The sequence below is a fragment of the Limanda limanda genome, chromosome 22, assembly GCF_963576545.1.
Source record: "Limanda limanda chromosome 22, fLimLim1.1, whole genome shotgun sequence".
NCBI classification, from domain to species: Eukaryota; Metazoa; Chordata; class Actinopteri; order Pleuronectiformes; family Pleuronectidae; genus Limanda; species Limanda limanda.
In genome coordinates, this window is record NC_083657.1 from 15,361,849 (window position 1) to 15,385,059 (window position 23,211).

Genomic DNA, 23,211 nt, shown 5'->3' on the forward strand with positions numbered 1-23,211 from the left:
TTAGTTGAGAAATGTGATTGATACTTGGATTATACCCTTTGGTTACTTTTTCTCTTTTGGCCTGGGTACATGGTGCCAGATGCTGAATTTGTGTTTCTGTTAAATGGTACAAAAGTTTACATTTCCTGTCATCTACTTCAAGTCGATGTTGTTTTTTTTGGAAGATTCAGTTGCCTAAAAACAACAATAAAAACCATAACTATGCTTTAGGTTGTCAAAGAATATTGCAATACCAGATATTAAAGGAGAACATACGAAAGGTGAATGCTCTGCAGTAGCAGTAGGGCTGGGCGATATGACTTCAAATCAATATCACGATTATTTCAAACTAAAACCTTGATTACGATTAATAGCGCCTCATCCTGCTCATTTCTCAGTGACGGTCAACAAGCGACTCTGCTCCTCTTCTGCTTTCTGATCACTCACACGTAGAACCAATCTTTATAGAAACCTGATGAATTCATTTTTGTGCCTCGATAAACGGGGCATCGATTCTTCTGCAGCAATGAAGTACAAACACTGCGCTGTGTCATTATTTGTGGGAAGAACTTCTCTCCTGTCTGAAGGAGTTTGTGGGACGTGTGTGTGTGTCTCCTCGTCCCTGTCACAATTCACACAAACTGACGATCACATTTATTTAGTTATTAACCCTGATGTCCTGGCTCTGCGCGTCACATTACGTCTGGTTTGTGAACTGCATGCGTGCGAAATGTTGCAGTGTTTTTCAACGTGTTTAAATACGTGTCTCCCGAACTTTAGAGCAAATCCAACAAGCACAAAGTAAACTTCCAATCCTGTACGTGTTCTAATAACTTCTGATTAATGTAGGTGTTTATTGGTGAGGTCTAAAGTGATCACGAACCTGACAGTTGATCAATGCACGCATTGGGGAAATCATTAACCGAAATAACCGACATGAGCATAATTTATAAAGTAACAAACCTCTGTTTTGATTTGGTTCGTTGCCCAGCCCTAAGTAGCAGTTTGACTGAAAGGAGGTGTAACACTTTATGACAAAATAAATTTCAAATAACAGTAAAGGTGGATGTTAAACTGTAAGCTTGAAAAGTTTAAGGGTAACTTTATTGTGAGCTTATTGAGTGCAAATTGAGCTTTAGCCCTCCCCACCTACTGATTTTGCTCTCGCTTACCTCTCTGAGGTTGAGTGTAGGTGGTTCTTTCTCGCAGCTTCTGGGACCCAGGATCTCAGATTTTCCCCTCTCAGCAGTCGGCCTCGTGTCTGGGGTGACTGCGTCCCTGCTTGCCCTGACAGAGATGGATGGAAGGTGTTTCTCTCAGAGGGCACTCAGTGATGCAAAACCAATGCGGGGCACCCTGGTAGAGATGTCCTTCTATGTCAAGTCAGGATATCAGCCTGAGAGTAAAGGAGAATGCACTTGAAGCCAAGCAGGTGGCATTTTCGAAAAAACCCAGCTTGTCGTGCCAGTCACTGATATTTCCCACGACCATTTGTCTTCTCCTTGCCCTCATCATGCTATGTCTAGCTCCTTTAGCTATGGCGGAATGTAGAAGCTTTTCTCAAATGCCACTGACTCAAGTAATGGATCAGAGAATACAAGTTGCACAGCTTCGGCAACATTTGCACAGAAGTTCTTCTTTGTTGACTTGTCGCACCAGTTAAAAGTGGAATTGGATCCAGCTCATAAAAATTGGTCAGTATATAGCCCTCGTCTAGTCTTGATAACCACTCAAGGCTCATCAGAGTACAGGTTTGACCATTCACCCATTCCCACATATTCTAAATAGCTTCATTCAAGTGCAGGTGCAGCACGTTCTCCATCACACGTCACATATACATTGTTGGGGTTAAGTATCTTGCCCAAGGACACTACGGCAGGTGGAATGGGGGAAGCTGAGATCGAATCACTGACATTCTGGTTTGTGGACGACCGCCTCAACCTGCTGAGCCACACCTGCCACGAACAGTGGGACTACAGCTCTGTCTGATTTTTTTATTCTTTTTAACCAACTATTATGATACCCTCTGTACGTTTACACCTTCTACAAGTGATGGTGAAAGAGAGTTTGTCTTTGTTGAACACATTATGGGATTTTTCTTAAAGTTCATGAACAAAAAATCAATACTGAATTTAGAACTTTTCTGCAGTTTCCAGGCTCTTGTAACAATGACAAAAATAAATGCTCCCTTTTTGAAGTTTCTTTCCAGCGCCACTTCACTGTAGTCACACACTCTAACGTCTCCAATTGTTCTAAATGCCACAACTTACAAAAGCAACTTCTTTGAATCAACTCCTTCTTCTCATTTCAAACAAATCCGCCCCGTTAAGTGTGAGTTTTTCTATGCTTCTTGCTGAGTGCGTACAAAAGCTTCTTTCGACTGCCCTTCATCATAATCCTCTTCAGTATTAGGGCTCAAATATTTCAAACTGAGTCGAAGAACGGGTTGCTTGACTGGCGTGTTGGATCTTTAAATTTCAGGCACAAACTTAAGGCTTAGGAGTGAGCACTTCACAGTAAAGACATAGACTTTGAAGAACTTGCTGTTAAACATACACATAACATCTAATTTCACTCAGTGTACACATTTGGTTTTACCTACCATGACAAAACATAAACATAAAGATCCAAATCCATTTCTATTGCAAATGATATAACGTTATAAAACCATATGCAGCCTCAGTCCCCCTGTGCTCTGCTTGTCCACTAAAAGTATAGTTTAGATACTTCATATAGACACGCTATATCTTCTGTAGTGTGGGATTATGGTTTTAGCCACTCTGGTGGGTGGAGGGCTGACTCTGAATGTTAAAAGGCAGCTGGAGCTTAAGTTTGCACACCTCTGGGTGCCAGCTCCTCCTCCAGCTTCAAGCTGCTGCCTGAGCCGAGCGCAATGCTCTCAAATTGATTGGTAAACTGGATTTATAATCAGAGGTGAGTGGAAGGAAAAAAAAGGAATGGGAGATGCAGCCAATCAGAAATAATTCTGACAAGACATAAAGGCTGTTCTCTGCACGGAACAGAGTGTCATGTTTTACTTTCTTTCTAATGAGGTTGATGGTTAGTTAGAAAGTATAGAGCTTGTCTGCTTTTGGAGACAAACATTCCCCCGGCTTTAATGAGGGAGAAACTGCATCAAAGGCCAGGTTTAGGATCATTTTAACAACCCTTAAATGTACATTACCATTTGGAATCAGTCTCATTACTTCAAGGCTAACTACATCCCTAATGTCTTACTATACACAAGATCTGTCATTAATCATCCTGTTGCCTCTCTGCTGACATCTCAGGAGGCAGCCCCCGTTCACATTGATTGCCTTCCACAAATTCTCATTTGTGGTCAAACCACCTCTTGACGTGACCCTTCTTTCCATCTTTTACACCAAAATCAGTCAGTATACCAAGGTTCTGGTTCTTCCCCCATTATCACCCTCACACTCAAACTTACCGATGCGCCTTGCCCAGTGTTGCATTTTGCACGATAGTAAGAAAAATCACTGTTGTCGCCCCAAGATGTAAAAAGCAGTAAATACACAAAAACGGTCATGGTTATTTGTGATTATACATGATAGAGGTGAAACATCAGGGTATAAACTGCCATAATAATAAGAATAAGAAAAATGTAATAGTGCCTTGTTTCAATTGTAGAGTAATTTAACCCGGGAGTGAATTTTGATTGTTTTTCCACACAACAACAGATATTTGTGGGTGTTTCTGACCAGGGGTTTTACAGATATTTGGGCTGAAAGATCAACCAGGGTTTGTTCCAGTCATGAGCTGATTTTTGTTCCTTTCCACTTTACTCTTTTTGACGTAATAGTCTACCGGTTGCAAAGAAAGAGAAACAGTGCATTTATAAATATTAGGAGTGCACAGCTCTCAGTGCTCTCGAGCCAGAACGTAAACCTGAGTGTAATTGATCCCTAGTTTTGGCATATCAATAATCAGTGACAAAACCTTCTAGGACACCAACCCCTGGGCTGTGATGGCTTTATCTTAAAATGTGTTAATGTAATCACTATAAGAGAAAGTGCTGAGTCGCTCTTTGTGCCAATGTTACAGTCTTTCATGAGCTATGAAGCCATTTGCATTGGAGGCTCACAGGCTTTGAAACAAACACATAACAAGCTTCCTTAGCTGCCAAAAGCAGTTTTTCAGTGGGTGAAGTGCTTTCTTATCTCCCTTAGTTTCTGTGACGCTCTGTATTTATTGGATTATGTTCTCAGGCTTTCAGTGCCTTGCTGTCAAACTTTGGGACTTTTCCGCTGCTTTCACTGGTTTATCTACTGCTCCCCATGCCTCATTCATTTTCCTTTTTCCATTTCTTCTTGCCATTTTGTTTACTGCCTTGCACTCCACCTATATATTTTTTTATCTTACCGGTTTTTGTTTTGTCATATTTTTTCCATTGAAGGATTTCTCCCAAAGTCTTTATGCTTGTCTAATCAGCTTTCATGATGAATCATAATTAAATATTTTCTCTCCTTCAATCTCAGCACCAATGATTCAGAAAATACTGACGTTTCCTTTCTTTTCCCCACTTCTCCTTATCCTCTCTCTCTCTCTCTCTCTCTCTCTCTCTCTCTCTCTCTCTCTCTCTCTCTCTCTCTCTCTCATCCCTCCACCTCTGCCTCCAGGATGTTCAGATAGTGAGTACGGACGAGAACCAGGTCTTCCTCGCCCTCCAGGAGTGGTACCAGTCAGACACCTATAACCTGTACCAGTCGGACCCCCAGGGTGTGTACTACTCCATCGTGCTGGAAAATGTTCGCAGCACCAAGCAGCCGGAGGAGAACGTCCTCATCGACATCCTGGAGGTGAGATTGAATGAAAGAGGCCCTCATACACTGTTTTAAAAAATGATATTCATGAATTGTAAATGAACTTCAGTTTCAAATGACATTTGTATTCTGCAGGTTGTAATTAGTTGGTGCTGCGAACACAGCTGAGTCCAAATGTAAGCTCTTTCTCCTCCGGGACTCTTTACCTCCAGTCTCTGTTAGTCTGAGTCCCAAGCAGCCAATCACCAACGAGCACTTGATGTAACTACACCGTGAAAAAGGACAATTTAATCATGCTTAAAGGATAAAGCTGGCACCGTTTTATAATTTCCTTATTGTCAACACATCCCATTAGAGAACCAAAACCAACAGTGTGCTACTTAGTCACCTTTATGGCACTCAGTCCTAAACCCATTTGTTCCTACTAAGGATGTTAATCTTTGCGCAACAAATAAAATAAAATGATTAATGAATCCCTAAAACAGGTGGTCACTGACATTTTAATGACACATTACTCAAACACTGCAATTGTTTGACGAGCAGTGACGGACTTAAACTTGAGGCTATTTCAATTTGTAGGCAGCAGGACAGTTTTAATTGAGTGAAAATAAACTTGATAGGTCACTTTGAACTGTCCAAACACAATGCCTGTGAGATAGATTATTTGTTGTTGTGGGTCATTTGTGGTTGATTGATTATTTAATAATGTCTAATGGCTAATAGACAAAGTAGTCGTTTTTATCAATGCAGGAAAGTAATGTTTGATGCCGGTTGCACTTAAGACCACAGGGGAATTCAAGCATTTTAGTTTTCACCCTGAGCTATCTCATCACTTTGCTGCGTCCTAATGTTGGCATACAATTTGACACATTGTTGGCTTTGTGTTTGTCTTTTTGTCCTCAGTAACACTGAAAAGAAATAGCTGTCTTTCAGTAATCTCGGCTATTTCAGCCACAGCGGGACATCACCCCAAATCAATAGTAGAAGCACTTTAAAGCAAAAGCATTGTGTTTGTTACAGAGGCCTATGGTTTAGAGTGGTATGTACCGAGAGATGACAAAAGGAAGAAAAGTTCTTGCACCCATGATGTGGAATGTATAATGAGAACCAACACATACATCTCTTAGGTCCCTAGTGGGTTATGCAAGGAAAAACTCCAAAGGGAAGTATCTGGGCGCCATCTCAATCAGATACCAGAACAACCTCAACCTCAAGGTGGCTTGGACTCTTGTTGTTTCAGTGAGAAACCAAAGCTTGTAGTGGAGGCGTGAATTGAAATGTATACCTCCTGCCAGTCTCAAACTCCATCTTACATTTACTCATAACCAAGACTACACAGCATAAAAAAAGAGTAAACACTTGTAGGGGTCATGTGATACGTTGTGTTAGATTCAGGCTACAACCACACTACTAAGTTTTCTTTTGAAAATACATCAACTCTGCTATCGATACGCCTGATGTCCACACTGCACTGGTGATTTAGAGCCACAAAATTTAGTTTTGAAATGCTGCTGACCCTGTTTAAGTTTTAAGACTGTGGGGCTGCATCTTAGCCTGGACGAGCAGAAATGTTGAGTTGAGTTGTTTGGCAACATTGATGTAGACAGTGTATAAGCAGGACTTAGATACCGTGGTTCCACTGTCCTTTTACTACTGCCCGAATGCTGAGTCCAAATGACATCACCAGCGCAATATGGCAGCAACGAATGTAGGATATTTTGGCTATTGACAATTGCAATTACTTTATGGTGCAGTAGTTTGACAAAAACCTTCTACAGTTAAAGAGTAGACGTAATGAGTAGGTGTTGAAAATATGTGGAGATGCATGCTTCCTCCACCTAAATGGATATTAAGTGAATTCATTCAGTAATTGATTCATGAAAGCAATGTTATATGAAGACATTTGTTCAAGGACTCAGAAGTGTGGTGGGGGATGAGCCTGAACTCGAAACGACTGTGTCTGCCTTCCCTTTCTCTTAATCTGTGTGTTCTGGCAGTCAAGCTATTCAGTGCTGTGGCAAGGTCTCTAGATAAATGGTCACCAAGGACAGTCAAGGGACCATAAGGCAAAGGCCCTCAATGCAGACTTCGATTCTTCCTCTCTCATCACTCACTCGGGCTGCAGAAAGAGATAGAGAAACGGACATACATAGGATTGATATATATGTGGAGGGCTATTTGGAGCGCACGTATGACGCATGCCAGCCATTGTTCCTACAATGGCAGGTTTACATATATTAGACAACCTACACTGACCAGAGGATAAAAAGATAGATCGCTGAGATCATTGTGCATCATGTCAAACATCTCACTAAGTAGCTTTAGATGATACCATGGATGAAACCGGTTGTAATGAGTTTGGCATTAAGCAACATAGGTGAACATAGGTAGTTTGTGTTTTGGGTGCCAAACAATGCATGAGATGTGAAATAATCAAAACATCTTAAATGTCAATACGACCATTTTAACATTGGTTTACATGTTCCTGTTTCATCATATATGCACTTGCGGTGATTGGATCTTCAAGTGATACAAATAAAATGGATATTCATTGAAATTCATCATTGTTCAAACTGAAAATATTCTCTTCTCTCACTTCGAGAAAAAAGTTGCAAAGCGTCATTCTGGTGCAGCTCTACACTTATGGATGGATAAAGGCTTGAGGCAAAAAAATGAACGGAGGAGAAGAAGTGCTTAAACAGAAGCGGGGAGATGAAGAAGTGCAGACTGAAAGAAGAGAAGCCAGAAGTCCAGAGAGAATACAAGCAGGCTTATGTGCCTTGATTTAAACAATTACTCTCTTTCACTCCATAAACATCAGTGCCACATAATAGAAAGCAAATGGAGCTTGGGGAGTCTGCGGATGGAGACATGTCTGACAAGCTGCCTGGCTCTGTTTAAATGTCTCTCTGTGCTGTCTTCATCATCGTCTCTGCGTTTAATGTTTCAGCCTCAGAGGCTGTAGCTAGCAGCCTAACAGCCACAGAAACCATGCAGTATGTATGGATTTCAGTTCAACTTTTATGGCCCTCCACATTCTGTGTCAGTGGTTTGCTCACAGCATCCAGGAAATGCATTGCCCTGCAATGCATTGCACCGTGGGTAATCAGGTTTCAGCCACCGATGACAGTTAAAGAGCAGGTTCTCTTATGGTTGATATTCTACATCTAACATCTTTAGTTCAAGGTAAAGTTACAGCCCAGTTGCAGCAGTTTTATATTTTGACTCTTTGTGAGACGTCTGCCAGGAAACAGCTTGATCTCATTCTCCTCTTTCATTTTATTTTGAGCTTATATCGAGGAAAATACATGATCAAATCCCAGTTTTCGTAATTACAGTCAGACTATGTGACATTTGAAAGAAGAAAATGATTGTCTTGAAATCACATAAGCAGTTCGATACAAACATTCTCTTGGTCATAAGGATTAACTGATTATAATTTGGTGGTCAAAGGTCAAGGTCACAGTGGCCTCGAAAAGCATGTTTTTGAATGGGATATCTCAAGACCGAATTTCTACTTTTGATTAGTTGTCAAATTTTGATCAGTTGTTGCTTTGAGAAAGGTCTCACACAAAAGAGATTATCACCTGATTTGTCCGTCTAAAAAATGTCATATCAGTGTGAGAACGTTGTGGCTTGTGAGAAAAAAATAATAACATTTTTAAAGTGGAGACTCACTGGCACCCATGATGAGACCCAATATTAATTTAATTGGTAAAGGAATCCGTCATTATCAGGGTGCACATTCACTCCACCGCCTTGGGACCTGCTGCTCCACCTGTATGACTTTACCTTCAGACTTATGCTGTACTTATTTGATAATTTACCGCGCTATTACAACTCCGCCTTGTGGCCGCAGTGGGCGCTGTTCAGTAAATACTTTGTGAGGTTTGCCCTTGCTGATGTAAATTCACATTGTTTCCCAGGTGCGTGGAATCAAAGGGGTCTTTCTGGCCAATCAGAAGAGCAATGGCAAAGTGACGACCCTCATCACCTATAACAAAGGACGAAGCTGGGAACCCCTGGCCCCGCCTACCACTGACATGAATGGAAAGCCGGTTAGCTGCAAAGCAGTAAGTGTCACCCTTTCTCTGTTACCTCAATATATATAATACATTACATTTTCTCTACCACTAGCTCACTGTACTAGTTAGGGCCACATGTTGTATGTGCACACTGTGATGCAGCTGCCAGTCAAAATAGATAGAGCTGTCCACCATGTGGTTGGAACCAGGATTGTGAACCTGGAGTCAGAGAAGGAAGGACGAGATGCCAGCCTGGCATTCACCTGCTGTCACCCACAGTCTGATATCTCCACATCACATCACGCGAGTCAGATATAGAGGAGGTGGTGGGGGGGCGGGGGGTCCGATCCTTTATTGGAACCATCACTCCAGTCGGCTGAACAATTTAAAAGAAGACGTAGAGATCAGAATATCTGCGCCACACGTGTTTGCGATTGCTACACACACACGCAAGCAGGCGTTGACCTCTTTTTCCCTTTAGCTTCATCTATACCTCAACATAATGACGGAAAAAAAACATCTATGCGGTACGGAGAGGCGACTTCGGTTCAAACACTGCTATCACACCCGTCACCTGCTGACATCACAAATAAGCGGGCCCAGACAAAACCAGGCAAAAGATGTGCTATTTAATGTGTCACTGTATCACGCTAACACTGTCAGCCATATCTATTACCTCGCTAGAGACTGGCCGAGAGTATTGACCTAATGAAGGAACAGCAGTAGTTCATCATAGTGTGTGAATAAGGTGTGGTGTGAGATAAATGCCTGCAATCTGCTTTTAATTTGATGCTGAAAAGCAACAGAATGAACTGTTTAGACTTCAAAAGTCAAACGGCTATTAAGCGTTCCCCTTGAAGCGAGACGGCCGTGACTGTGAATACTCGAGGAGTGGAGTTGATTCGTGCCGCCAACCCTTGAAAAAAACACATTGGAACACATCAACACTCTTGTTGAACAGAGAGAGGTGAAGACAGGATGTACAGAAAGAGCACATTTCTGTGTGTTACAGGTGCAGCCTTGAATATCAGGGTCTGCTTCACATGCGCTACTACGCAATATATTTCCTGTGTTCAAGTGAAATGCTGACATTTTCACAGTGGTGGAATGTCACTGTGGAAAAGGTTCAGCATTTACCAGCGCACACGAGTGTAATCTATTTAGGGTAAAAGGTTAAAGATGTAAAATAACCTTTCCTGCGTCATGCTGGACCCCTTTACTTTAATCTCTCCAACATCACATCAGTGGTTTATAATGCCAAAGGTTAATTGATGCTCTGTAACCTCTCAAGTACAGACAACATTTATGGAATTACAACAAAATCATTACTGTTTTCTACTCATCCCATCCCATGATTGTCAACACAAGGAGTTACACTTACATGAATACTCTTTCATACAAAATTAACAGGTGAACGCATTTTTCAACTAATTGTCACAGATATTGGTAAATACATACCAACTCCAAACACTGACCACATGTGTGATTTTTGTATTTTTATAATTGGCTATCAAACTTTTGTGGGTGTGGCCAAATTTAATTGACCAAATTAGTTGGAAATAACCGTTAGTCTAATGATTTCTCAAAGGCTAAAGAATTCAAACCCTAACAAATAGTTGGTGACAAAAAGGTTATACTTTTGCTCTTATTACTGCTGTTCATTGAGATGTAAGTTCCATTCCTGGATCAATAATGTAAAAAAAAGTGAAATAATAAAACTCTGCGATCGTTTGCTCAATACTTCAGACAACTATTCTGCAGATTTTCTCTTCAGTATAAGCAAATTCTGGTTCAAATTGATTTGCTTCACTGCAAATGAAGCCCGGCTAAATCTATATATGTTGCTTGTTCTCTAGCCGCCTCACAATGAAAGCATTCGGAAGCTTTGCAGCAACAAGGAGATCAGCAGTGAATGAAGACAGCTCTGATGAGAATGAAACAGATCCATGAACAGCAACACATTAAGATAATAATCAGACACGAGGGAGTGAACTCCAAACCACAGACGTTTAAACACATAAACTTTTAAAAAGGACATTTTCTAGTCAACAGCACAAAGTACTGCACATTTGTTGCAGGTCAGTGTCCATGTGAGCAGCTCTGCTCCTGGCAAGTATTTGCCTTCGTGGATCTCATGACTGATTCTCTCATTTGAAATTAATTAGCTCCAATTAAATGTCTGCTCAACAGAGCTGAGAGCCCCCACACTGAAGCTGTATTTGCAGTCAGATTATCAGGTATCTGTGTGGTAAGACTCATCACATATGACAGAGCATGTTAACTTCACCTTTTATTTCACTCAAGAGGCCAAAGCTTTCTTTTTGCTTTATAGTGGAGATTCTCGAATGTCCTGGATACGCTGTGGATGAATGACGCTATGATCCTCACATTAGATTCTATCTGTGTCTCTCCGCTCTGCAGCCCGAGTGTCAGCTCCACCTGCACCTGCGCTGGGCCGACAACCCCTATGTGTCTGGGACTGTCCACACCAAAGACTCTGCTCCAGGTCTCATCATGGGAGCCGGTGAGTCTCCACTTTAAACATTGTACTCATTTAAAAACTGCTTGACCCGTAGACTGTGAATAGAGATGGTTTTTCCTTTTATTTTATGGAAACAGCACCAACAGCAATAGTAACTGCAATTTCATTCATCATCCCTAAACCTGGCATTTACTGGTTGGGAGAAATTTTAACGATTTGTTGCAAAAATAAAATCATAGAGCAGAAAAAACATATCCACTCACACAGAAGCAAATCTAAGCACGAGCAGGTTATATTTGATTGCAAGCGCAGGGTTTTGAGGGAATGTATTACACAATCTGAATGTGAAATCAATAAGTCCTGCTCTCCAACTGAAAGATCACGCTCTTGAATAAAGATAGAAAAAAACCCTCCAATATACAGTAATTTCATATTGTAAAAGAATGTATTGAATGTTAAATTAAATCCAGACACAACCGTGGCCCGATAATACTGCATGTATGTATGTTTATTATATGTATATGCCCTTGTGTCTTTGTGTGTCAGTTTGTGTTGATGTGTGTCTGCTGTCGTCCTTACGATAAATCACTGTTGTGTACAAACAGTCCGCATGGCTGAGCTAAAAAGTGCCACAGAGACAAACCACCACTTACCCAGAGAGGAGCCTCAACGACACTATTCCTCGCTCCCTGCTCTGTGCCAAGCACTCGAGCACACAGAGGAATTCATTGAACCAAATACAATTTTATTTATTGAATACGTCACTGTGTGTGTTTGTGTGTGGACGTTTCACGTAGGAATCAAAAGAAAACAAACCCACAGGGACTGAAAACTGTGAAAGAATAAGTAGGTTGTCTGCCTGTGGTACAGTACTGGAACTCGTTTACACAACCTAAAAAACAAAGTGTTATAAAAACTTTAATAACAGAAACATTAAAGCCGTTTTCAGACATGAATTCTGGATTGAAAGTATGATCAGTCAATAAATGAGTCAAAAGTAAAGATTAAGAGCACTCAACTTTTTATTTTCTCGGACAGTCTGTTCTTCTTCTCATCTGTAATGTTTTACTTTCATGGCAGCCTTTGATCGGGCTCAGCAAACCTGTCACTTCCACTATGTGATACATGTTTGATTTATCCGGTTCAACAGGACCCACTTCCTTCCATCTGGTCAATTGTTAAGTAGCAAATTAAAGCAATAAAAAGGTTCTAAGGTTTAATCCTCTGCCTATCTGACGTCCTCTTTATTGAATGATTCACTGTCTAGACTCCTCAATCTCTGTGCTCTCTGTTGTTGATACCTCGTTTGAGCCTACCTGCCTGAGGGAACTTTCAATTCTCCATCTTGCCTTCAGGTAACCTTGGCTCCAAGTTAGTCGAGTACAAGGAAGAGATGTACGTCACTTCAGACTGTGGGAAGACATGGAGACAGGTACATTATGTCCTCCCTCAAATCTTCCTTTTATTTCTACCCATCTTTCCCTCCTCCTCCCTCTTCTCCTCCCCTTTACTAACTCTACTAACAAAGGTTTTCCATGACCCAAGTTTTTCATTTTTAGCTTTTCATATTAAATCAAACATAAGAAAATTATTGTTTTGTAACATTGTTTCCACTTGACCCCCAATAATTCTGTGAAGGTGTTTGAGGAGGAGCATCACATCCTGTACATGGACCACGGTGGAGTCATTGTTGCCATCAAGGACACTTCTATTCCCCTCAAGATACTCAAGTAAGATCACTCTCATGTCCATAGAAGTAACAGAGAATTTTAGCAGACGTTGTTACAGTGTTTCCCACATAACTCATTCAATCTATGATATAACTGGGGGTGCACAAACATCACTCTCATGCACAATTGATTCTGAGTGACAGGTACCCAGGTTAAAAAGTGAGATGTGATATCGCAAGAGAAAGATCACTGCATTGCACACAACTGCAGCTTGAAGGGCGAGGTCTGACTCTCAGAAAATTTGTGTAAAAATAAATGTTAAGGCCGACCAGCAACATAATGCATCATGACCATAAACATTTTATTTTAAAATAATAATTTTGAATATTAAAGGAACTACACATCCCATAAGCCATTGCCAAAGATCCCTTTCCAATGACTTCCAGTACTCTCCTTTTTAAGCCAAGAAGAACAATCTTTTATGTAGGTACGTATAAGCAGTAAATTTGTTTTATTACGAGAACAAATTAGAATATGGTGGGCCGCCGCAGTCTGGAAACACTGTATTATATTACTGAATGTCTATTTAAATCATTTTTTTTTACCACAATTACCAGTGATGGGATGGATTTTATGCAGGTTATTTATTTATTCTGGGAGTGGATCATCCATAAGTAGCCACTGGATCATACTTAAAGGGTTAGCTTCACCATAATAAAGAAAAAACTCACCAATTCAGTTTACTGAGGCATTTTCTATATTTTCACAGTAGTGGAAAGATCGGCACCATACCCTTCAAAATCATTTAAGATCCCCCTCCTCTGTCCCGCAGCTCATGCAGACAACTTCAATGTCAGTGAGATGTTATCTCATCGACCTTAATAAATAAAGATGAAATAATGAGAAAGCATAGATAAGGGATTACTCAGAAAAGCATTTATCGCAGACCTAAATCAAATGACCTTTTCGATGGGTCCTCATCTGTCTCTCAGAGAAAGCTTGTGGAGTGTCGCCCTTCACATTTTTCTCTCCCTCATGCCTCCGGCTAAATCAATAACCCCAAAAGGCTGCGACAATGCTGCGGAAAAACAACTTTGATTGAGCTGTGAAAGCATTCTGTAAGAAATCTTAGTCGAAGAATGTGCACAATTTTTTTTCACCACTCCATTACACAAAATGACTGTAATGTTATCACCTCATTAGTTGCTATGATTTCCGACTCTCAAAACTCTTGTCTGTGCTCCGTTCTAGACACAGAAACTCTCCGCTCGCTGGAGGTTCATGACCCCCACGATATTTCTCTCACTCTCTGCGGCTCTGTTAATAGAGAGCGAGTGTTGGGCGTGAGAGAAACACATTTCAGATGTGCATCGTTGTGGAGCCAAGAAGCTGATGATGGAGCAGCAATGTAACGCCAGTGTTTTGCTCATGTCTCGTGTTATATGCTTCTGTTTAGCTGGCTTACTTGACTGGAACGATGAAACAGCATTGTCATGGTTTTAGCGGCATCCTGTTACACCTTGTACTTTTGAAGAAGGTGATTAATAACATTATAGTTGGAGCTCCATCGTGTCTCCTTCAAATCTGTAAGAGATTTGGTTTTAAGTTTTAAGGCTTTAACCACAGCTAAATTGGAAGCTGCCCTGGGGCCCCCGCAGCTTGATGGGCCCACAAAACCTCACTGAGTGGCACGTCTTTGTGGTTATTTCATTAGCCCTATGTGGGACTACAAGAATATGAACAACTTGAATACATTATCTGTTATAATCGAGCTGTATAATATATCAATTTTCTGCATTAAAATGTCCAAACACAACACATATGTTACATATATGTTGTTTGATTTGTGTATTAACATTATCCCAAATATTAGTAGCAATTTTCAAACCAAGAGGAAATCATTATTTTAAATGGACTCTTACCTTTGTTGCATTTGAGAATTACAGCACATTCAAATCATCCCGCCTTCCTCCAATGCCCCACCCCCTCGTTCCCATCCGCGGTGTTTTTTTGAAGAAACTTTATTTACAAGCAGACTTACAATCTACTGCCTCCGCGCACGCACGTGAGTTTTTGTTTACCAAAGCAATGGATTCGGTAAGTTATATACATTTACATTCACATGCCTTGATGACGCGGGCCCGAATGCGCCACAAGAAGCAGACGGAAAACCTGCATGTCCATGCAGCAAACAGACAGGTCTGTCGGCCAATAAGGTCCTTCGGTCCGAAGAATTTTATTGGTTGAAGTTTTCACTAAATATTATGAGAGTGAAATAATTGTTTGTTTTTACTCCTGGTGGGTCTGTCTTGCATTTTAGAGTGTCATTACCTTATTAATACCAATTTAACCTTATCCAAAAAAAGTGTAAAAATGCAACAAAGGTAAGAGTCCCTTTAATAAAGGTAAAGTTTGCTTCATATCCACTTGCACACTCATCAAGGATTACATAACTGACTTTTAATCTAGTGTTAAGACACATTTTTACAATTGTACAATAGATCTAAGTGGTTTTAAACTGTATATTTAAAGAATTTAAGTCGACTGGATAACTGGGTCTTTTGATATCAGAGAAAAAGCTGAACTTCAGGAGCCCCTCCCTTCCCTCTCTCCCCCTCAATAATTTGATTAGATTCCTGAATAAATGTCCGTCGTCACATATACAACGTCACCAAATGCTGCATTTTGTTATTGTTCTGCTTGAGAGACCCACAGTGGCAAAGTGTCTTAAATCAGTGTGTGCTTAATTATATTGCTACGCAGCAATCCAGGGGGCATCCAAGGGTTTAATGTATACAATACACAGAGAGGAGACGAATACTGGACCATAACTGAATGATCCAACCATGATGGTCAGCATTTTTGATTACAACTACTGGCGGGAAAATCACAAGTTTTAACATTGTGTGGCAACAAAACGATGTAATTGGTGTGTATATGGCAGTAAAACAATTGTCGGCTGTGGTTGTTTTTGAAAGGTTATTATTTGAGCGTTTTCTTTATTGTATCAATACTGGTTTTCCATCATAAAGAATCATATTGAACTGAATCAAATTAATCGATAGTGGACTTTGTGAATCAAAATTGAAATCAGGACATCCGTGCCAACAGAACATTTCATATTCGTTTTAGAAAATCCTTATTAAAACGGTTCAAGGCCGGGCCGACCACCAAAATATTATTGGAAATACAAATTTGGGCAAAGGTACAAGGATGTGTACATAATTATTTTAAGAGTGTGTGAACTTTACATCCCATAAACCATTAGGAATAATCACTGTCAGACTTCCAGCACTTTTCTTCTCTGGAATTACCCATACAATGTTGTAGTTTCAATCTTGTATTTATGTATATATAGCAAAGGAAGTTGCTATCATATTTGTAGCTTGTAGCTTCTACAGGAACATGTAACATTGTTTCACAATCTCGTTTGTAATATTTCTATATTGGACGGTAAAAATATTACAGATGATAATCAAAATCTCTCTTCAGTAAATGAATGGGAAATTGACATCTGGAAACTGACTGTTGAGCTCAATATCCAGCCCTAACCATGGTGTTGTCAAAGCTTCAGCAGGGTTACCTTTTAAGGCTTCTACTTCTCATTTAGGATAAGAACGTGTAATGTTTCCATGTGGCCGGGTTATATCTCCCCGACAGTAAGAAGCAGAGGTAATAGAAGCATAAACGAGTTAGAAGGACAGAACAAGAGATACACAGACAGAGCTTGACCTGGCAAGATGAAAGAGAGCAGTTTGGAGGAGTCAGTACTTGTCTCTGTTAGGAACACTCGCTGACCTAAAATGCTCCTTCAAGTCAAGCCGTCCACAGTGAGACACTCCAGAAAATCCCTACGAATCCTTGAAAGACTGGCTACTCTTCTTCAGTGTCTCTCACTCTCTGAAATAATTAAGCTGTGTTCCCATGGGGCAGGATATCTCCAACTGTGTGCTTCAAAGCAATGCCTCGTTCACAGCCACTTGAAAATGTGAAAACTGTGAATTTACACACACACACACACACACACACACACACACACACGCGCGCACGCACTGACTCGGATTAGTTTAGAATCGGTCCCTGCAGCTCCCCTCGTCAGCTCAGACTCACACAAGGCATTCATATCACTTAATTATAAAAAAGCTAGCAGTCTGAGAATTGAGATGCCAACGTTACACGGTGGCTGGACAGGATTGTGTTATGTATATTTATGATTTATGATTAGCTCCACGAAGAAAAAGTCTTGTTTCAGGTTTCTTCACACCACTGGAAGGAATGGATTAAATGCGGGTGTGTGGCATGGTGCATAATTATAAGTTTGGGCCACTAATCTATTTGATTACAAGGTTATCGCTGCATCCATTTCTAATAATTCCTCGGGTATTAGCCAGAGGAAATGAGATATAATTGGATAGGTGACTGAGGACGTCGGCATGTGGAAGGCTGCAGATGTCCAGCTGATGACTAATGGATTTAAAGTCCTGCTCAAGATAAAAAAAAAATCTTATTTGATGTGATTTGAATTTGTGTAGACACTTGAGGCTTCAGTTTGCCTAAAATGGTCTCTATTTATGTAGAGCTTTTCTATATTCGTGATGACCACTCAAAGTGCTTTACAGTACAGTTTTACATTTACCCCTTCAAACAAACATTCATACAACACATCTACATGCAGCAATTTTCTCGATGAGAAGGTGGCAATTTGGGGTTAAGTGTCTTGTCCAAGGAAACTAAGATATTTGGAATGTGGAAGACTGGGATCGAACCACTGACCTTCTGGTTAGAGGACGAACGCTCTAACCCACTAAAGTCACAGATAGAATCCTGAAGGGGCTCCTGCAGTAAAAGGCACATAGGCATCCACTCTTATCACCTCTTACCTCGGGGGGTTCGCCTGGGTCCCGTCCAGCGAGAGTCCAGAGCATGAATTGGCCTCTGGGTTTCAGTCCTTCACAGTGTCTTTGTAGTCTTGACATTTTATCTCAAAAACTACAGTCAGTCGCTTATCGAAAGCTTCTTGTACTTGAAGTTGCATAACAAAAAAGAAGAGCTTGAGAGAAATTCACAACCTGCCAAATTTCCCACGTCCTCACACCTGGCCAAAACAAAAACAGTCGGAGGCAGCACCCTCCTGATTCTGGCGTCAGAGAGTAGTTTTCAAAACAACGTGACAAGCCAACATGACAAACACTTTATTTGAGGCATGCTGAGGCCTTTACACAATGGAGACTCTGGTAGCTCTGTATCTCCCCTCTGTTTCTATGTAACTACATGTTTACCTGCTCATTATCACATTGTAGCCCTTGTTAGCACATCATTACCACATGCAGTCCGCAGTGAGAGCCACACGCTGCTTCCACATCGATCGCTCACCATCAGGCAGCCATATTTACTCAGCACTGCTGCCACTGTAGACTGCACTTGGCAGATAACTCGCTCTGGAGATCTCAGATTCTTTATCTTCCAGTTGCACGGAAAAGATGTTTAATTTCAACTTACAATTTGTCGAAGGAATAAAAGGCTGTTCTTGTTGTTGACAGTCATTTAGTGCTTTTTCTTTCTTTCTTTTCAGAAAAAGAGGCATCAAAATCGGAAAAAGTCCAAACGATACCCAATCCTAATCTTATGGCGTTTTCATTTATTTAAATAAGACGCAGATTTACCACCAAAGATTTATAATCATTCCATTGCAGTTTTATGTTCATTTTGAAGTCTCGTGCTTGTAAAACATTAATGGAAATGGAAAATTAATGAACATAAAACGAGTATAAGTATAATTTAAAAATGACAAACATTTTAAACCTGGAGGGATTTTGTGTTTTTTGTAATGTAGCATTGCTCAAAAAGCCTGTTATTTTAGGTAGAGATTCATCGATATCTCTGTTTGAGTGTTGTTGATTGTGACCGCCTCCTCTTTGTCTGCAGGTTCAGTATCGATGAAGGACAGACGTGGACCGTTCACAACTTCACCAGCACCTCTGTGTTCGTTGACGGACTCCTTAGCGAGCCAGGAGACGAGACCCTGGTTATGACGTGAGTGTAATCTTGATTGCAGCAGGAGATAAAGTTCGATTACAGGGCTGCTGATGAAATAATACAATTAAAGTCTATGTCTTGAGATGATTGAAAATTGGTCGAAAAGCATCCAAATTAGAGCTTCAATCCAAGTTCAAGTGTAAATTATAATATACTGGGTGAAGAAGTCTCTGTGGAAGCAGAATCTTGGCAACTCCTACACCTTATAGTTTAATCGTGCACCCACTCTCAGCTTGGTTCTCATGTTGTCAGAGAGGGAAAGATGGGGCAGCCCTGCCTCGTGGAACACTACACTCAAGAAAGCTCAAGTTTCTCTCCCATCACAACAATTCCCTCTCAATCTGTTGGAGTTCGGGGCCCAATTTCGAGGCGTTAACACCAGCCGCTCTCCCTCCTGATTTCCTGCAAAGCCGTCTTCTCTCTTCACCTCCCGAGGGTTTGATTGCCGTTGCAGCAGAGGTTGATGGGAGAGCCGGCCTGTGCGTGCCCTCTGCCCTCCCTCCCTGTCTGGCTGTTCTCCTCTCGTGACATTTTATTTCTGTGGTTCTGCTCTGGCTCTAAGTAATTGTTTGTCTCTCTCCTGAGCTCTTTGTCAGGTTCCACCAGGCTTAGACCAGTGCATTGGACTTGTACATTTTCTGTTATTAACCCTCAGATCTGACAGTTTCACAAACTTTGAATATGATAAGTGCACTGCCCGTTCAAATCCTGCCTGTTTGAAATGGGCTGCTGGCATCTTTCCAGTGTTAATTTTGGCAGCTATTTTTGATTTAGTCTTAGTCTTAGTCTTTTGACGAAAATGCATATTAGCTTTAGTCTAGTTTTAGTCATTTTTATCCTTCTTAGTTTTAGTCTAGTTTTAGTCGACGAAAACAAATTACATTTTAGTCTAGTTTTAGTCGACGAAAACAAATTACATTTAAGTCTAGTTTTAGTCACATTTAATAGCCACATTAAACTCCTTATCTTCCCTTCTCAGGTCCAGGGACCCCCTGTGTTGTGTCTACAACTGCGTACTAGTCTAGCTTGCAGTACTTAGGTTGTCCATTAGATGTCCCTCCTATAGGTCTACAGATAGCAGGGGTCGGCAACCTTTTCCCATTTTGCCCCCTCTTCCCCCAAATAAAATTTGTCTGGAGCCGCAAAACATATTTGATAACAAAGCTGATAAAATTTTATATAAAGTTATACTATACTAATCTATGGAAGCCCATTTCTATGGAAGCCCATTTCCGCCACTGTGATAAAAAAAAATAAAAATTGGTAACTTATTATTATCAGATACTATCTCATAATTATGACTTAGCATCTCATTATTATGAGATACTATCTCATAATTATGACTTAGCATCTCATTATTATGAGATAGTATCTCATTATTATGACTTAGTATCTCATAATTATGACTTAGTATCTCATTATTATGAGATAGTATCTCATAATTATGACTTAGCATCTCATTATTATGAGATAGTATCTCATAATTATGACTTAGCATCTCATTATTATGACTTAGTATCTCATTATTATGAGATAGTATCTCATAATTATGACTTAGCATCTCATTATTATGACTTAGTATCTCATTATTATGAGATAGTATCTCATAATTATGACTTAACATCTCATTATTATGAGATAGCATCTCATTATTATGAGATAGCATCTCATTATTATGACTTAGCATCTCATAATTATGACTTAGCATCTCATTATTATGAGATACTATCTCATAATTATGAGATGCTAAGTCATAATTATGAGATGCTAAGTCATAATTATGAGATAGTAACTCATATTAATGAGATGCTATCTCATAATAATGAGATGTTAAGTCATAATTATGAGATACTATCTCATAATAATGAGATACTAAGTTATAATAATGAGATGCTAAGTCATAATTATGAGATACTATCTCATAATAATGAGATGCTAAGTCATAATTATGAGATACTATCTCATAATAATGAGATACTAAGTCATAATTATGAGATGCTAAGTCATAATTATGAGATACTAAGTCATAATAATGAGATACTATCTCATAATAATGAGATGTTAAGTCATAATTATGAATTACTATCTTATAATAATGAGATGCTAAGTCATAATTATGAGATAGTATCTCATAATAATGAGATGCTAAGTCATAATTATGAGATGCTAAGTCATAATTATGAGATAGTATCTCATATTAATGAGATGCTATCTCATAATAATGAGATGTTAAGTCATAATTATGAGATACTATCTCATAATAATGAGATACTAAGTTATAATAATGAGATGCTAAGTCATAATTATGAGATACTATCTCATAATAATGAGATGCTAAGTCATAATTATGAGATACTATCTCATAATAATGAGATACTAAGTCATAATTATGAGATGCTAAGTCATAATTATGAGATACTAAGTCATAATAATGAGATACTATCTCATAATAATGAGATGCTAAGTCATAATTATGAGATAGTATCTCATAATAATGAGATGCTAAGTCATAATTATGAGATAGTGTCTCATAATAATGAGATGCTAAGTCATAATTATGAGATGCTAAGTCATAATTATGAGATAGTATCTCATAATAATGAGATGCTATCTCATAATAATGAGATGTTAAGTCATAATTATGAGATACTATCTCATAATAATGAGATACTAAGTCATAATAATGAGATGCTAAGTCATAATTATGAGATACTATCTCATAATTATGAGATGCTAAGTCATAATTATGAGATACTATCTCATAATAATGAGATACTAAGTCATAATTATGAGATGCTAAGTCATAATTATGAGATACTAAGTCATAATAATGAGATACTATCTCATAATAATGAGATGCTAAGTCATAATTATGAGATAGTATCTCATAATAATGAGATGCTAAGTCATAATTATGAGATAGTATCTCATAATAATGAGATACCAATTTTTTTTTTTCATCACAGTGGCGGAAATGGGCTTCCATAGTTATTTGAGTCATCCCCATATTTGTGGGAAATGTATGAAATAAGAAGTACCCTATTTTGAAATAAATAAAAACATATAGCTGCAGCCTATATATTTTAGTTGGCGAAATGTGAAAAAAAAAAGTGAAAGCAGATCAGACTGGAGGCGGACAGTGAAACTGCAGCTCGGTAGAAACCAGCTGCAGCTTCTGCTCTGATCCAGAAGCTGCGGCGCTGATCTCAGAGCAGCTGAGACCAGAGAAACTCTGTGTTTTCACTGTTTCCATAGTTAAGAAGCAACCGGTGAGTCAGTGACCGGCCTGCTTCACATGAACGAGCTTTGATCTCACTGTGTCTCTCTGAGCGAGTGCGCGGGGGCGGAGCCACGGGACCGGAGCACACACACACACGCACACACACACACAGACACACACACTCGCCGCTCCGGGTACTTCACGACGGCCTGATACGATTATGTTTTTAAAAATTGTTGTGACTTAGTCAACCGCCAACATTATCGTTTCGTCTCGTCTCGTTAACGAAAATTAAAATAGATTTCGTCATAGTTTTTATTTTCAAAGATCCGTTTTCGTTTCGTCTTCGTCTCGTCTTAGTCATGGGAAAAGGGGCGTTAACGAATATTTTTCGTTATCGTTATCGTCAACGAAATTAACACTGCATCTTTCTTTCTGAAACTTGTCGCCTGCTTATTCAAAGTTTATTAATATTAAATGTAGTCTCTGTTCAGATCCACCAAATTTGGCACAGTCGACCCGTTGGCTCTTAACAGTATACAAGCCAAGTGGGAAGCTGATAATAATAATCCAAATACAGAGATTTCTAGAATGATCAGATTAATGCTAGTTATTAGATTGATGATATACTTAATAAAAATTAGCAAGAGTTGGCCAAGACAATTTCAATGAGCTCTGATCCTTACAGTATGAATGCACCTGTTGTACAAATGGACATTTTTGAGTCACATGAGCAGCTCGGCTCATAGCTCTGTCATGTTGTCTGTAAGTTCAACATGGGAAGCTCCGGCTCAGGAGGTAGAGCGTGTTGTCTACAAGCAAGACAGTCAGCAATTTGATCAACATGCCGTAATGTCTTGGGCAAGATACACAGAAGTGTGTGAGTGATGAGTGATTGAGGAAGTGCTGCACACGGTATGATGTTATGTGAATTGGTGAATGGCAAAATACAGAATATTTACCATTTGAATCCAGTGAAAATATTGAAATGATACAACACTCGCATGAACCTTAAAAG

General features: G+C 39.7%; 1 protein-coding gene across 1 annotated transcript in view; it reads left to right on the forward strand.

The window, feature by feature from the left end:
• The window catches only part of sorcs2 (sortilin-related VPS10 domain containing receptor 2), a 278,645-nt gene that overhangs the window by 245,236 nt on the left and 10,198 nt on the right, over positions 1-23,211 (forward strand). The window contains exons 9-14 of the mRNA XM_061066215.1: positions 4,617-4,796; positions 8,687-8,833; positions 11,207-11,309; positions 12,623-12,699; positions 12,906-12,997; positions 18,863-18,970. Of these exons, the coding sequence (XP_060922198.1) occupies positions 4,617-4,796; positions 8,687-8,833; positions 11,207-11,309; positions 12,623-12,699; positions 12,906-12,997; positions 18,863-18,970 (707 nt within the window). The remainder of the gene's footprint in view (positions 1-4,616; positions 4,797-8,686; positions 8,834-11,206; positions 11,310-12,622; positions 12,700-12,905; positions 12,998-18,862; positions 18,971-23,211) is intronic.